This window comes from Alosa alosa, chromosome 10, assembly GCF_017589495.1.
Source record: "Alosa alosa isolate M-15738 ecotype Scorff River chromosome 10, AALO_Geno_1.1, whole genome shotgun sequence".
Taxonomy (NCBI): Eukaryota; Metazoa; Chordata; class Actinopteri; order Clupeiformes; family Clupeidae; genus Alosa; species Alosa alosa.
The window spans coordinates 21,508,862-21,526,467 of record NC_063198.1 but is presented as its reverse complement, the minus strand read 5'-3'; the positions used below and the strand labels follow the sequence as shown (position 1 = coordinate 21,526,467).

The 17,606-nt window shown below is 38.8% G+C and overlaps 1 protein-coding gene across 1 annotated transcript in view; it reads right to left on the bottom strand.

The window, feature by feature from the left end:
• Nucleotides 1-1,704: 1,704 nt before the first annotated feature.
• Nucleotides 1,705-17,606, bottom strand: part of slc11a2 (solute carrier family 11 member 2) — an 18,786-nt gene continuing 2,884 nt past the window's right edge. The window contains 16 exon segments of the mRNA XM_048254750.1: nt 1,705-3,181; nt 7,451-7,504; nt 7,723-7,876; nt 9,296-9,369; nt 9,729-9,878; nt 10,445-10,564; nt 10,825-10,911; nt 11,804-11,962; nt 12,241-12,396; nt 12,810-12,877; nt 13,249-13,319; nt 13,439-13,545; nt 15,337-15,407; nt 15,410-15,455; nt 15,837-15,956; nt 16,677-16,813. Of these exon segments, the coding sequence (XP_048110707.1) occupies nt 3,110-3,181; nt 7,451-7,504; nt 7,723-7,876; nt 9,296-9,369; nt 9,729-9,878; nt 10,445-10,564; nt 10,825-10,911; nt 11,804-11,962; nt 12,241-12,396; nt 12,810-12,877; nt 13,249-13,319; nt 13,439-13,545; nt 15,337-15,407; nt 15,410-15,455; nt 15,837-15,956; nt 16,677-16,813 (1,646 nt within the window). The 3' untranslated portion in view covers nt 1,705-3,109.

Below are 17,606 nucleotides of genomic sequence, written 5' to 3'. Positions count from 1 at the left end.
AATCAATATTGACTGTCTATGCACAATTTCAACAAAATTTTGCTGCTCTTATTTTTTCATTATTATTATATGTGCCCTCTTATTTACTTATTTACTTACTTTTTGTTTACTTGAATGTTATGTTTGTCTGTGGACTTAAAATTGGTCAAATAACCGTGGGATAGTGAAAGCGTAAATCTCTTTGTATGTCTGGAACATGTGAAGAAATTGACAATAAAGCTGACTTTGACTTTGACTTTGACTTTGATCAAGTTGGACTGCTATTACTTTGAAGCACCAGTTTTAAAACCAGATATCAGCAGTTTTTGTAGTAGACAAATTGATTAATATATTTTTCATCATTGACAGAAGACAAAATGCTTGTTGAACTAGGTCAGACAAAGCCTCTGAATCGATACACTTCAGTTTGGGCCATTACATCAAAATACCTGAATTCATTTTCATTTCAATCTCGAAGGCATTGGTTGAGAATAACTCTTACACGAACACCTAAAACAGGATACACAGTCACCCGAAATTTGATAGCTGAAGTAATTTGATGTCTGATGTCTCCTCATATTGAGTTTTTTTTTATGATGTATTTTGTTTCTAGAATTGTATAACTTAAACAAAGTGTGGTCCATGTAAAGTATGTACAAAACAAATAAACTGTTTTGTAGAAATATTTATTTGTTTGGCATGATTTACTTTTCAATTAAAAAAACATAGAAAATTGTATTCACAAAGTAACAGAGTTTAAAACAGTAGACTTTGGCTCTTGTTTGGGGGTTGGGGATGTCATATGAACAGCTAGAAACTTATCACTGCTACAATATAAAGAAATTATACAACTGCATGTATTAATTCCAGCAAATAGGCTCTCTAATAATTCATAAGTTACAATTAAGTCCTGAAAAGTACATGAGTTCACAAGATAACAGGTAATCCATTTTTATTTAGAGCTTCCCTCTATCCAGCAGTGTTGGACAGACTTTAGTGCTGCGCTGTGATTTAGTGTCTAATGCCCTAGTGACCTCTCATTTCAATACCATTTTTAAAGATGACAATGTGCATACAAACGTTATAACATGCAGAGAGTCCATGAATATAGTGCAATAAAGGTGTTTGCTCTCAGTTGTAGGTAGGGTTGCAATTCCGGGAATTTTCAAAGTTAGAAACTTTCCATAGGAATTAATGGGAATATATGGGAATTAATTGGAATAAACTGGGAATTTTTAATATGGCAAGTTAGTCTATAACAGGGAACTTAAATGTAGTGGACAAAACCCCATCTTGAGCATAATATTAGTTAAAACAACCTGATTTAATTTCAGTCGAATTTCTACCCTGCACATCAGTCAATCACATGCACACAGCAATCAGCATAGGCTAGACATAAAGGAAACCTATGGTGCGTTCATTTGCATGGGAAAAAAAGGTTTCAACCAATTTTTGTTGTTGAGTGGTGTGGTGTATCTTGGGCAGTCCAGTGTTGCTAGTTTAGCACGCTAGTAAACAATAGGCAGAGAATGGGATTCCCGCTAGCATGCTAGCTAGCTTTGTATGCTAAGCTAAGCAAAAATACGAACATACAAATCATATTGCTTATTACGAAACAAAATGTTAATGTTTGTATATGAAACAGTTTGTATGAATTACCCAAAATTCCCAGTTAATTCCCGTAAATTCCAATTAATTCCCATAATTTTCTTTAATTCCATTAAAGTTTCCAATTTGGAATATTTCCAAAATGGTAAGTTTCCGGAAAGTTTCCGGAAATTTACAGGAAATTTTCTGCCCCTTTGCAACCCTAGTTGTAGGACAGACAAATGAACATACTGCAATAGCTTGTAATATCAGATAACGTGTTAGAATTACCCGAAATTACTGATACACACAGATTTGGTTCAAAGCAGCAGTCTCACGAAATATGAACAGCATTTATTCTAATTTAGTAGAAAATTTGCTTTTGTTAACATTTTAAAGTTTTTTTTTTTTCATGACATTTTAACATTCTTCAACACACTATGTTTCTGCTTCAAGTCAAAGTTCATCTGAAATAATAAAAAATAGCTTGAGGCCGGTAGCAAACTTAGACAAATATGGAATAAATATTATTTTGAAATGTCCCACATCCCTTCAAATACACCCCTCTGTAGTACCTGCAATTATACTATTACATTGAGTTAATATTTAAATATGAATAAAATGCATTCTATCCTCAATACCGGTATACTGTCTTAAATATTATGTCCTAAATAAATAATTTACGACATTCCAGTTTCTATCAAATCTGACCAATTATATTAAGTGTGCCAAGGTGCTTTCAAACAGAAGGAAAATAGATTCTGAGGCACAAGACAAACCAACTATAAAGCTACACAGTGACTAGAATTTCACCAGAATATTCTAACCAGTGTATTCCTCTTTTGTCAGTTACTGACAAACTTGTCTTCAGGTACTCTGAACACTGAATAGAACTGTAAATCTGAAGAGTAAACATCTAAGCTGCACATACAGCCCGCTGGAGTTGTTGCATTATGTTTAAAGTTTGTAAGTGTTTAAAAAAGTTAGAGGCTGTTTTCAAAATAAAATGTAATCCATGACCTGATTTAAACTGTTGAGTTTAGAGAATGTTGAGCTGTTGGAAATCCTGAGATAATACAATTGTTTGTTAGTGCAACCTAGTAAAAGGTAATGAGAAGGTACAGGGATGACTTTTTAGCTGATCTTAAATATGAAATGTTCATTTTTAAGGGTCCGTGATGGAAATATCCCTTTGATAAATTGTGATGTAATCAGTCATATTGTAGTCTTGGAATGTCATTGTCAAGTCATTGTCGGATGCACCAAACAAAAGAACAGAACAAAAAAAAAAAAAAAAAAAAAAAAAATCAACCGACAGTCACAACTAAAATGTCAGGCATTCTGGAATGTCCCATATGTGGAGAAACTCCTTTGTTCTTCAATATGTAAGGTCACTTAGGAGACTTTGGGCACATTTGTGGACAAGCCATGGCATACTGGTCTAGGGTAAGGATCAGGTGGTCCCACCATCCAGCCCACCTTCAAAGATTAAGTCATATCCCTTTGGCTCCTTGACCTCCACTAGCTTTACCTGCTGGTCCTTCTATCTTTCCACCAGCCCATCACTGTCCATGTCATTCAGCAGGTAGAGGTCTGTGTGTCCCGATAACCCCATCTGTGTTGCAGAAGAGAACAGAGAGGACAGAGATCAAGACAGATGTTCAGAAGTTCTTGAAGCTTTAGTGACATTAGTTTAGCAGTCACTTAAAATGCCACATTAGTGCAAACCCCAACATCAACCCCAACTCTTATCTGGTCATTCATGGTTAGTAAGTAAACAAACTAAAAAAATGTAATGATTGTCATGTCACATTTTTTTAGATAGATAGATAGATACTTTATTGATCCTCAAGGGGAAATTCAACTTATTTTACAACATAGAATTATGAAAATTGGATTTGATATTTGATTCACAAAGTTTTTCTTATTGCAAAAGAATTATCTAAGCAGTTTGTAATTTGTACATGTGCCACAACTGAACTAATGCTTAGTTTGAACTCACCCGTGAGTCAAACTACCTCATGACAAGTATCCAAAACCACTGACAGACAGCAACATGACATATGTGTTATAAGTACACATGAATGACATGGGAACAGATGAATGTCTGTCTCTATTCCAGTGCAGTGACTGTAAAATCTAACTGGCAAGTCTACTAGAGTGGTACCGGTATACATGACAGAGCATTATGCTGTATTGGTTAATCATCACTTCTATCTGTGTACCTAGTTATAGATATCCAAGTTGTTAATATTTTGAAAGCCAACCACAGATACTGTCTCCATAGCCCTCCTCTTCAATCATTTAGATGGAGAAGATATTATATGTACAAGCGCAAAAGACAAAAAATAAGAAATAAAAAATAAAAATAAATCAGATGTCTAGTATTAGAGAAAATAAAATACAGGAAAATTAATAAACATTTTGTAATACTGTATTGTTCAATCAAAATATGAACTACATCCACCTTTTACACATAAACACCATACACAGTATGTAGTTTTTTTTTCTCTCCAAAAAATAAAAATCCCTCTGGACCTATAAGGGTGGTATGGGAGTCTTTTTCATGTTTTTGATTACATCCTAACTCTTTATTTTCAGAAAATGTACAAAAAAACATCCCAAAGTACAACCGTGTTATTGTAGTAGGATTAGAAGGGTTTATTTTTTCCAACAACAAAACCACTGACTCAGCCTTTGTTAATGTCAGTTTGGGATGCATGTGTTAGGAATGTGTGTTATGACTGTCAAGGGTAAATTCTTAGTTTCTCAATATAATGCAGGCATGATGGTAGTACCTCTGCAAGCCAAAATAGGAAATTGACTTTTACACACTCCATAAAACGTCTTATGGCTTTCTTGAGTAGATTTGTAAAGGCACTTCTATGAGTGATATCAAAGAAGTGAATGACATCAGGGGCCTAGAATGGACATGTTGAGAAAGAGCTAGTTCTACCACAAGTGCAGTTCACTTGGATTATTACAACTTGTAATGACTCTATAATACAATCTATGCAGGAATTATAACCCTTTGATTACAGCATGAACATCCTCAATGTCGCTACTGATGGAGGAGAGAGAGATTCAAGATCAGAATGTACTTACTGAGTAAACATCCTGTGCTACAGCCACGGCCAGCTTGTAAACACAAGATGAAAGACAACAGCGCTATAATAGTGGACTCATGGGAAGCAGAGTTCAAAGGTCATTGTTCTTTGCCCTATTATTTCCACTGATTCTACGCAAGTTTAGAATTGATAAAGTTTAGCAATGCATATGATACACGGTGCATTTATCACAGCTGGTATCTACAGCACCGCACAAGAAACAGCAAATGGGATAGGACAAAAGACAGCTGAAATCCTTGTTTACGTTTTCATTTATTTTTTGAATACAGTTTCATTCAGCAGAGAGAAGACACGCACATCTACACATTAGTCTTATGCTTGTGTACATGTTTCAAGTTAAAACTCAAAACCAAGATGTCCGTCTTTGTTCATCATTACACTGCCATATTCAACAGAAGGAGGCAGACTGTGAATATGGACACATTGATTAGCTATTAAAATACAATATGAACAGCAACATGGGACATGTTACATTGAACACAAAGTGTATTCCAAATGGATTATCAGATATTCCACAAAAATCAGCAGTGCTTCTAGAATCCATGACAAGATGTTAGAATTTCCTTTAAACATAGTAGAATGAAATGAAAAGGAACCAATTTGCCATCAAGAGGGAGAAATAACAGTAGAAGACCATCCCCTTGTAAGACCACGTTGGGTTCAAGAAACTCAGGTTGGAAAGATGGTAAATGAAGGTTGCAGGTTTGAAGCCCATATATATACTTGGTGATGTGGTCAAGATAAACTTCAAATGCATTAGACAAAATAAATTAAGTTCACCTTTTCCACAGAGCTCTTTGTTGTTTGGAAAGTCTCCTAAAGCAGTGATCCAGTTAAGGACACATGACATTTTACACCGGTCTGAATCAACATTTAATCTGTACCGAAGATGACTGTGCATTTTCTGTAACTGTATGAAAATCATTAAAAATCTGCCTAAGAAAAATTATGTAGTCAATAGACATACCATTTAAAAACTCAATAGGAACAATGGGAGAATCTCTCTCTCTCTCTCCCTCTCTCATATAGTAACAGAGCACAGCATTAAACTTAGCAGCTAGTGCATATGTTAATGCTCATGAAAATAACCCTTTCATGGACAAAATGTTTTCATGGCTCCTTTCAACTTGGTTTGAACACTCATGACATGAGTTCAGGTAGTAAAATAATAAACAGCACCCCACTAAATCCTCCCATAGCATACGTCTTCTTCAGACTTAATTTTAAACTAATACTAGGATTCCTCTCCAGGAGTATAAGATTATGACACAGGAGAAAGGTAGCTACAAGGTAATGGAATATTGCAGAAACTACACTTAACCCAAATTCTGGATACATAAATATGCAATTGTATGCAGTTCAGGAAGCTCCCAATGACAAGAAAGGCACAGAACATATAAAAGAAAGCTTAAACATAGCTGGTTTACAACAATAATTCCTCTGTGGAGGTTTGTCATCTTGTGCACATTATATAGATGAGTCTATCGTGCTTTTGTGCAATGTCATCACAATTCATTCTGAGTCATGTGGAAAAAGTTTGAATACTATCAAACACTAAAAAATCATTTTAGTGCATTGATGTCTTTGATAAAATGAAAAAAAAAGGGCTAAAACTGAAAAAAAAATTAAGTACATGCATGTTGAATTATCTAATTGGTAGGGCTGTCAAAATAACTGATTCATTTCAATTAATTAATTTGAGAAAAAATAACTGATTAAAAAAAATTAGTGCAGATTAATTGATTCCGTATGACCTTTGACCCCGAGCCGTTCTAGTCAGTAAAAATTAGACTGTAAAATGAAGGAGAGAGAAGAAAACATGCTGCCTGGATCATTGATTGGAACATTTACTTTTAAAAAACGGCCTGATGGTGTTGATAAAAAAAATAAAGTCCTCTGCAATGTCTGCAGCAAGGAATTTGCATATCACCGGAGTTCATCAACTCTATAGTCGCACATTAATGCAAAGAAATAAGTGTTGACATTGAGGGAAGTGTTCATTTATTTTCATTGTGTCCCCTAGGTTATATCTGTGGCCTGAAATGCCTTGTGTGTGAAAAAAAAAAAAACTTCTTCCCGAAGCACTTTTGAATTTATTTCCTCAGCATATTAGGTCATATCATAGATTATTATGGCAATTATTTGAACAGTGAAAATAATAATAAAAGAGTCTTTGAACTTTAATGTCACTAATGCTGATTATTCAATTATTTAATTTAATTTATTTAATTAATTTAGATTAATTAATCACAGAGTATGTAATTAATTAGATTATTTTTTTTAATCAATTGACAGCCCTACTAATTGGGCATGTTTGGTCACAGATGTACTATCCTCAGTCATACCAACTGCCAATATCTGACATTTGAAGTAGACCCTTCTGCCCCAGTCTATCATGGTGTAAAACAAATATTTCAGTTCAGTTTACTGTTCAATTTAGATATTAACGAAATAAGGTAAAAATGGTTCCACAGCTTTGAGGAGTTACAGGGACAAAAGCTGCCATTTATTCTAGTAAGGGCACAGTTCTTTAATCAGTCTCTTGGGGGTGTGGTGAGCTCTTCCCACAGCTATTTCAGTGCAAAATACACAGCCCCAAAGAGCTGCCTTTGGGCTTAAATAACCCTTCACAGCCTAAGACAGTAGCTTCCTCTGGATTCTAAGAGCAGGTTACTCTGTATAAGTGAAACACATGCTCAGTTCTAAGTGTCAAACTCAGGCTCTTCCTCTATGAGAACCGCTGGCGGGTTCCTTACCCTGCTGCCGAGGTCTGGACACGGAACACCCAGAGCGATCAGACAGTGCCACGCCTGAGAGAGAGAGAGAGAGAGAGAGAGAGAGAGAGAGAGAGAGAGAGAGAGAGAGAGAGAGAGAACCAATAAATTACAAATCATAGATTGAGAACCATCAGGCTGTGAGATGATAAGTCTCCAAAACATTGCGATATTGCAGTAATATTTCCAATATTTTCTGTTGACCAAGACAGCAAAAACATGTTTGTGAAGTAGTAGGATTGTGGAACACTCACCAGGTAGCCTATGAAGCTCAGGTATGCAATGGACAGCAGGGCAGAGAGGACGTAGAGGGCTACACTGTTGAGTGCCGTGACGTACACCACCACAAAGTACGTGTTGATGGCACACACCACCAAGATGACCACACCACCGCCAATCTTCCAAAACCTGTAAAAACACAAAAAAATGAACAAATATGCAAACTGTGTGGTGGAGAAATGTGAGACGAATCAGAGCTCTCTCCCATCTCACTCTGAAATGATCACCCTTCTGTTACAGTGTAAAGCAATTTAGCTTCTCTAATGTCTCTAATCCCAGCCTATGAGCCTATTATGTCTTCACAACACATTAAAATAACATCATTTTCTCTTTTGTAGGTGCATCTTGTGACATGGTATGTATGTTTGAACTGAACAGAAATCAGCTGTAAAAAAAACAACATCTTTATTCCTAATTCTTATCACTGTTTTTGCAAAAAGTGCCATAATGACAGTTAAAGATATACTATGCAGTTTCAGGTATTTTGGCGACTCTAGAGTACCCCCTAGAGTCATGATATATTTTTATTTTACTTTGCCGTTGTAAATAGGTGAACGATTCCCCTATTACAAGTTCGGTTTACCATCAAATTGGCTTCGTAGAGGTTATATTAAGGTAAAAAATCTTGCCTAGTGTACGTTTAACAGCTGATGGCAGATATGGACCTTAGGGTAACACTGGGGAGAGGGACTATCAGAGGTGTGTTGCCACCTATTGTAACAATATTCATTGTGTAGGCCACTGGTTTTGAAAAAAACTGACACTCCAAAGATCTGCACTTAAGTAGTCAAGCCAGATGAGAATAAGTTAATACTTTTATCACCTATACAGTATGTAACCAACACTTCTGTTTACAAGGTTCAGAGCTCTAAAGTGTTGTCCAGAATTTAATGTTTCTGTAATAAATGTTTCTAGTTTCTTTACACGATCTTAGCACCTTTCTCATACCATTATCACTGCTCTCAGAATATTGGTGCTGACGTTTTGCATATGGGGCATCTTTGAATTAATGTTTTTAGATAAGTGTCTAACAGACCTCGGACTCAGGAGAGTCTGCGCTTCAGGCCACTGCTCTATGCTAGCTTTGGGCTGTATAAGTATAAGTAAGTATAAGTATAAGTATAAGTATATATACTCTTTTGATCCCGTGAGGGAAATTTGGTCTCTGCATTTATCCCAATCCGTAAATTAGTGAAACACACTCAGCACACAGTGAACACACAGTGAGGTGAAGCACACACTAATCCGGGCGCAGTGAGCTGCCTGCAACAAACAGCCGGGGAGCAGTGGGGTTATTTGCCTTGCTCAAGGGCACTTCAGCCGTGCCTACTGGTCGGGGTTCGAACCGGCAACCCTCTGGTTACAAGTCCGAAGCGCTAACCAGTAGGCCACGGCTGCCCTGCACTGAAATGATGTGGCAGAAATGTGTCAGGTTGGAGTGAAACCAAACTGCTGCGGTAGATCAAACATGTGCAACAATGATAGTCCAACGGTCTGCTGTTTATTAGTGATGTACTATTTAGCATCGATAAAGCGTGTCCTACTTACAGGCCATTGGCAAAGTCATTCATGATGGAGTGAAGGCTTGTGAAGGTCAGGATGGGGATCAACGCAAACGGCAGCTGGTCAGAAGAGGGAGAGGATGAAGAGAATAAGCAAATTTAAACACCCCCACAAAGGTAGATAAAATGCTAATCTGGCAGATTAGGAACAGATGCACATGAAAGAAGAGTGTTCAAAAGGCACAGTGACGGCTGGGACACTCTGGCTTCTCTGGCTGTAACTGTACCCACCTTGCTGGGGGTGGTGGTGGTGAAGTCTGGCTTGTAATGCCAATTTCACTACCGTGCTAACGCTAATTAGCCATAATAATCACAATTTAGTCTCAGGTTCAATTAACTCTGTATTAACAAATAGGACTGAGTCATGTGACTGGATGCAGATGCAGTGCTTTAGTCTGAGTTGTGGACCTGAAACTGACCTGCATGCTTTGCAGCACGTTGAGGAAGTCATTCATGCCCGTCAAGCGGTGCACATCCTGAAAGATGGCAACCAGCAGTGTGGGGGTGATGGCGATGGAGCGCGTCAGCAGGACCCGGGCAAAGCGGGACCAGCGCAGGTTGAGGAAACCCTGAGGGAGACAGATAAATGGAAATGGAAAAAATGTGAGTAATGTCCATATTTATGGGAAAATATGTGAGTAATATACATATTAGGGGAGCAAGAACAGGATGATCTAAGGTATTTCGATACCCATAAATAGTCAATAAAAATGTGGTGAGTAATAAGGTATATTAAAGTCAAGTCAGGTTTATTTCTAAAGCACTTTAAAAACAATACCAGTTGACCAAAGTGCTATACAATAAAAAAAAAAGTTCAAGCATCAAACAATAACAGTGACAAATAACAGTCAGAGCACACAAGGGCAAGGGGGAGCAGTAAAACAAACATAAATGAAAGCAGTAAGTTATGTAATATAATAATAATAATATAGTAATTAAAAATAAAAACAGAAAATTAAATACATAGAATAAGCACTTATATACCGATATTTATACTCCATATTTAGGGGAGGAAGTACAGGATGATCTGAGTTATTTTGATACCCATAAATAGTCAATATTGCAGAGACAAAACAGCAGAGACAGCACAGGAGACAGGATAAACTCTGCTCGTCTGTGGAGGTTCCACACTAACCTCCATGACGAATTGGCCAGAGTAGGTCCCAGTCATGGTGGAGCTCTGCCCAGCAGCGAGGATCCCTATGGCCCATATGTACAAAGCAGCTGGCCCAAAGAAACAACCCAGGACCACCCCCTACAAAAACAACCATTACATAATATGCTTACTCTCCATCATACAGTACAATTCACTTCTAATGTTATGACATTAATCATCGCAGTTCACACCGTTTTATTTATTACAGATTATCAGTCGCTGAAAAAAAGGCATGAGTATAGGAAAATACTTAAAATGAACTTGTAAAACATTTTTTCCAGAAGTAAAACTTATTTCCCTCAGGAGAACACATCAGAAAATAAAATTAACGCAAAACCATAGAGGAAACGGAGACGTACCCCTTTGTAGATGTCCACCTCAAGTGTTTCGTTGTTGAGGGGGAAAAGGTCGGTGTGAGGACTGCCTGTCTCATTGCATTTCTCGTTCTGCAGAGGAAAGGAAGCAGACACACCAGCCACAGCCACATCAAACCTCTAATCTAATAAGCTTGTTACAACTACACACACAGTCAAACAAACCTGGCTAGTGTCTGAGGGGATGCATGTCATAGTCCCATATTAGTGGACTCAAACGGATGTGTTTAATGGTAGCAGCTTTGTGTTATTATTATTTTTATTACACTGTAAAGGGGGGTTCAAACCAAAGATTCGCAACGAGATGAGCTGCAACGTTCTAAAAACCTTGCAACTGCGACTAGACTGGGGCAGCCGTGGCCTACTGGTTAGCGCTTCGGACTTGTGACCGGAGGGTTGCCGGTTCGAACCCTGACCGGTAGGCACGATTGAAGTGCCCTTGAGCAAGGCACCTAACCCCTCACTGCTCCCTGAGCGCCGCTGTTGTTGCAGGCAGCTCACTGCGCCGGGATTAGTGTGTGCTTCACCTCACTGTGTGTACACTGTGTGCTCAGTGTGTTTCACTAATTCACGGAATGGGATAAATGCAGAGACCAAATTTCCCTCACGGGATCAAAAGAGTATATATACTTATACTTATACTAGACATGGTGAATGCTTTGCTATGGCTTGCAACAGCTGGCAACAACGTGAAACATTTAATTCTCACCGCTGCAACTCTTTCTGCAGTGATTAAGTCTCGTTGCGAATCTTTGGTGTGAATTGGGCCTAAACAGTTAGAAATAAAAGAAATGCTATAACTGTGGCTATAGGTTGTTGATTACCCCAGAAAGTGAATTCTACATAAGGAAGTTGATGAAAATTACTAAATGAAATAAAATGATACATTTGGTATTATGAACACTGAAGCAAGGTAAATTAAATGGTAACGAAAAAATGAGCAATGACCATTCTATATACGCACCACTTGAATGTTTGTCTTGTCGTAGAATGCCTCGGCGAAAACAGCCACAACAAAAACGTTGATGAGGAAAGAAACAAAGAGGGCGATGGCTGACTCAATGAAGAAGTACTTGTTGGCTTCCTTCACCTCCCTCTTATTCCCACGATCCACCTGCCTCGACTGCAGAACCAAAACAGTAGGCATGATTAAGGCATAATTTTGGCAAAAAAATAATTATCAAAAAGTACCCTCAACATCCACATTACTATACATTAATACAGGCTGGAAGATGGCGTGAGGAGGTTACAGTCAATAAACTAATTGAATTACCATTTTAGTCTGTTTCCACTAACGTAAAAAAAAAAAAAAGTCAAAAGTTATGGAAAAGAGGCAACCGGCATTCCTCATGATTCATGATTCCCTGCACCTGCTAATAAACACCAAAGCAAGGCTGTTACCTTGACGAGCGCAGAGTGCAGGTAGATGTTATGAGGCATTATAACGGCTCCCACAATGCCCACGGCCTGCAACAGCTGAGGTGACCCACAGCCGGCGCAGTACGGGACGAACATGCCCTTCAGCACCTCGCCCTGGTCAGGCGCCACCATCACGTACTGTTCATAAAACAACGGAACTAAGTTACTGGCACAGATACACACAATTCCAGCCAAATTGTTTAAGTTCCCTTGTCATAAACTTTACAAGAGCATAGAGAGGATGTCTTAAATGAGACAAAACAGCCGTCCAAAGTCCAAAGTGTCTGATAACACGCACACAGAAAGACAGCAGGTGTCCCTAATTAGTTACACGTGCTGTAGTATGAGGCAAGGGTTCATTTCCCGGCTTTCACCTTGAGCAAGGCTATTACCCTGAGTTTCTCAGAGGACAGTGGCCCTTAATTTCATAATTGAAATGTATGTTGCTTTGGATGAAAGGGTCAGCTAAATGAAAAACATTCACATTACATTTATTTACATTTAAAGACACACACTGTAACACATAACAGAACAAAACATGAGGAGTTTACCTCATATCCAAAGCTGACGGCCATGATAGTGATGAGGAAGCCAAAGAAGGCCTCTAGTTTCCTTAAACCTGATGACGGCACAAACACCAACATGTACTTTATTTTTATTTATCTTTTTTTAAGTAGAACTGCAATAAAAGGCAAATTCCACGCAAAACTGTCACGTCCATAACGCCAACTAAATGCCATGGCATTTGTATGATGCGAATGATTATGTGAAAAGTTTTTCATGCAAGTTCTACAACCAAGAAGAGTGAATGCTCAAATTTCAAGTGATCATCATTTACATCATACCATACCATGGCATTGTGTTGGCGTTATGGACGTGACAGTTTTGTGTGGAATTGCCCAGAACTGCTTAGAACAAAAGACAATCCCTGCAGTACCAATCAAAAAACAAACATTGCACCAATTATACACTAATGGCACAAAAACCTACCATATTTATCAAGAAAGAGGAACACAAATGTGTCAATGATGGTGATGAGAACACCGCCCCACAGAGGTATCCTAAAAGATGTAAGGCAAAAGTTATTTGTTACTGTAACTGCAAATTATCTGTGAACAGATCCCGCTACTCATTAATACCCATAAGCCCCTTGGCCCAGGAGGTACAGTGTGGGACTTGCCTGCCTACAGAGAGCAGGTTGAAAGCGATGGCGCAGCCGATGACCTCCTGCATGTCGGAGCCGATGATGGCCAGCTCCACCATTAGCCACAGGATGATACGGGGGACCTAGGAGGCAGCAAAAGAGGAAGAGCCTACCGGTTGAGTCTCAGTCACACAACTACGTATGGTCACACTCTGAGGACAATAAGTGAAGGATAAATGGAATATATATATATATATATATATATATATATATATATATATATATATATATATATATATATGCTTTATTGCAGACACAGGTCCATATCATACACACACATGATACATAGTATAAAAAGGAGATACAAAATACATAGAAAATCACATTAGCCTATAGGACATACAGGCATTTGCGCCAATGCCTTCTTAACCTAGAAGTGAATCTGTAGCAGCTTTTCAGAGGGCTGACTAGGGCTTCAATTATTTGGTTCTCTGACTTGTCCAGTCGGCACATAAAGCTAAACCTCAATTGTCTTAAGAGTGCCTCACAGGTAGGCACTCTAGTGGACACAAATAATTGGCTGGCACTGTGCCACCTAGGGACACGAAGCAGCAACCTCATTGCATCATTGTATGCTACCTTAAGCCTCTGCAAACTTTTCTTCTTATAGTTGGACCACAATTGAGCAGTATATAGTGGTGTTATGTAAGTTTTAAACAGGGAGCACTTCACAGAGTCAGAGCACATAGAAAACTTCCTTATAAGCATGTTAGCTTGAGAGTAAATTTTACAACGCTGTCGGTATAGGTCTTTGTCATCTGTCCAATCATCAGATATGACATAGCCTAGGTATTTAACCTCCTCACACACATCAAGAGGGCTGTCGGGAAAGTTGATTTCCTGTCCTCAGCACTTCTAACTATCATTATATGGCTTTTCTTAGCATTATATGTTATGTCATAGTCAATGCCATACTGGGAGCACACCTTCAGCATCTGCTGCAGCCCAGCACTATATGGGCAGAGCAAGACCAGGTCATCTGCATACATGAGATGAGTAACAATAGTGTTGCCCACAAGGCAACCTGTATTTAACCTATTTAACTGATTTGATAAGTCATCCATGTAAACATTAAATAGAATAGGTGACAAAATTCCTCCTTGCCGCACTCCGTTACTGACACAGAATGGAGCAGATACAACATTGTCCCATTTAACCTGGAATGTCTGATGAGCGTACCAAAACACCAAAATTCTAGAAATACATAGAAATACAGATGAATTCAGGCTAGTGTAACTTGACACAATCTCTTTAAGAGCGTAGATACACATGTCAGTTCCATGCTTCCTTTTAAACCCAAACTGATTTTCATTAGTGAGAACATACATTTCTAGTTTTGTTAAAAGTGTTCTCTCCAGTACTTTAGACAAGATACTGGCTAATGCAATAGGTCGATAATTGTCAATATTGTTAAGTTTGCCGGCCTTGTCTTTCAGCACAGGCACTAGCAATACAGACAAAATAGCATTAGGCAGGACACCATGAACAAGGCACCCATTAAAACACATGGAAAGCAAAGGACAGAGCTTTTGGCTTGCATATTTTAGATGATAGCTAGATGATAGATCATAGCCATCCCTGGTCTTTGTCTCCTCAGGGGAGTTGAAGAGCAGAGGCTTTAAGGGTTTCCAGGTTCGGGTTAGGAGGTTAAAAGCCCAGAGCAGCATGAGGGGGATTACTGTGGCCTGACTGGTAGAGCTGTGTTTCAGCAAAGTTTTTAAAGGAAACCATCAAAGGTAAACCTCAATGAAATTAAAATATTTACACACTTCTGCTGAAATGCAGATAAAATTCACTTCTGCTATATTAGCTGGTCTGGGTTAGGCTCTATGTTTCGGGCACAACTGCAAAGACGAACACAGAGGTGAACCTACTGTAGGGTACTGCCGGTTGCAGACTTCTGCGAGGTGCATTCCTGTGACAACACCAAAGGCGACTGCCCAAGCTGCAGCAACAACCCAATAATGGTGGCTCCCAGAAGTATCCACAGGAGCTGAAGAGGAGCAAAATGAAACATTAACTAGGATTGTTAGATATATTCTAAAATGCTAAAATTGTTATACATAAATAAATCAAAAAAAGATTTTTTTTCTACAAAAACCACTGCCTGACACACACATAAGGTTTCCTCAAATGACACCCAAAATATCTCTAGGACCTCTCGCCTTCACCCACTGTCCCCTGTGAACAATTTTAAGGAGGACAAAACTGGAGCGACAACTATAAAACATTATTCAGTCCTGCTTATGTTCCAACAGTAGTCATACAACATTTTTTTCTCCCACAAGGACAAAGTGCATGAGCTGTTCTGGGCCAGCAGAACGGAGCACATCCTGCTGTTTTGCCTGCCCTTTCTGCCTGATGGAGGGCTCACCTTAAAACCAGCTTTAGCTCCAGACTGCAGGTCGGACTCGATGTTCCCTGGATCCAGGTATGCGATGCTCATTAGGAAACCAGGCCCAGTGAAGGCCCAGAGCTTCCGAAAACTGAAAAGCTTTAAAAGAAAAACAAAAGAGGAAGTGAGAACTTAATCCTTCAACTGCCAACAGCACCTTCTCCATATAACTAGGAAGTGTAATATACCCATTCATATCCTCAGCATGGCAAGGAGTCAAACACGGAGCAAAACTCATGGGTTGTAAGTGAGTAATGTGTATGATATTCGATCGTTATTTAACTATTACGTTATATGCATCAGAAACATTTTTGAGACGTGTTTCCATCACAATACACAGAGGTCCCCTGCAGGTTACCATTTACATATGCTCTTGTAATGGACGCACAGCCAAGCAATCAAATTCAACAATACATTTATGGTCTGACCTTTTCTCCACACGTGAGTGGCTTTTGACTCTTAACACTCTTAATCCATTAGTCACATTTACTGGCCAAAGCTTCCTCTTTCACTTCCTGTTCCATTTCGGATATACGATCAAGTAATCCATGAGAAAATCACTGCTCAAAAGCACACTGTTAGGTGTGGTCTAGCGAATTACAGTTTTCACTGCCAATTATTTTAAGTTTATGTTAAGGATTTTTTCAGTGCCCTCAAAATGATGTAGACATATCTAGATTTAATAACCAAGACATCCATTACCAGTCACATTGATATTATGACTGATTCCTGAGATCAGAGATTATCGATAATATATTTCTTAAATGTCAGACACTGTAAAATAAGTGACACCTGGCATCTACCACTCTGTGCCCTTACCTGGGTGGCATCATCAGGGATGGGCACCTTCTCCTCAAAGTAGGTGGAGAAGGGCTCATCCTGCGCCACGGGAGAAGAAGGGGGGGAGATGGCACTGTACTGCGTCTGGATGACCCCATTCTCCTCAGGGCAATCCTCTACAGATGGTTGAGAGAGAGAGAGGTAGAGAGGTAGAGAGAGAGAGAGGTAGAGAGAGAGAGAAAGAAAGAAAGAAAGAAAGAAAGAAAGAAAGAAAGAAAGAAAGAGAGAGAGAGAGAGAGAGAGAGAGAGAGACAGGCCAGGTAAGCAAGTTTTTAACATCTTTGTGAAAAATCTGTCATGACACAAGGAAGGCCAGGAGTCATGTGGTAAAGGATGAAGGAGTCAGACATACTACTGGTCAAAACAAGAGCAACTTGATCGCATTTATGGTTTCTTAATCTTTGTTCAAGACATCATGCACACAGAAATCCATGGTTACCTTAGGGTTTATCGTCACATACATTGCCTAATATAAAACATTCCATAATGGAGTCTGCTTAATCAACAAAACATATTACACGACGGAGTCAAAAGTCCCACTATGACGACAGATATCAAACATTGGGCAACCTGCAGTCACTTAATGCAACAACGATTACTGCTACCCTTGAGTTAGTGCTAATGGCATCTTTAAGGGACTGGCTTCAGATAGAGAGGGAAATAACGTTTATGTGGTGATGGAGATGTGAAGAATAAATCCTAAAAGGAACAGAAGCGATCTTTTAGGCTGTGTTTTCTGCTATTCATAAACAGGCCATAAAACGTACACCTGATTTCAACCTGATGAACTCAGTGACATATCTCATGATATGTGAGCATGCGCAACAAAGACATTCCTCAAAGCTACACTTTCTGCAGAACTGAATCAAACTCATTCAGTTCAGTTCAGTTCATAACAAACTGGTGTGC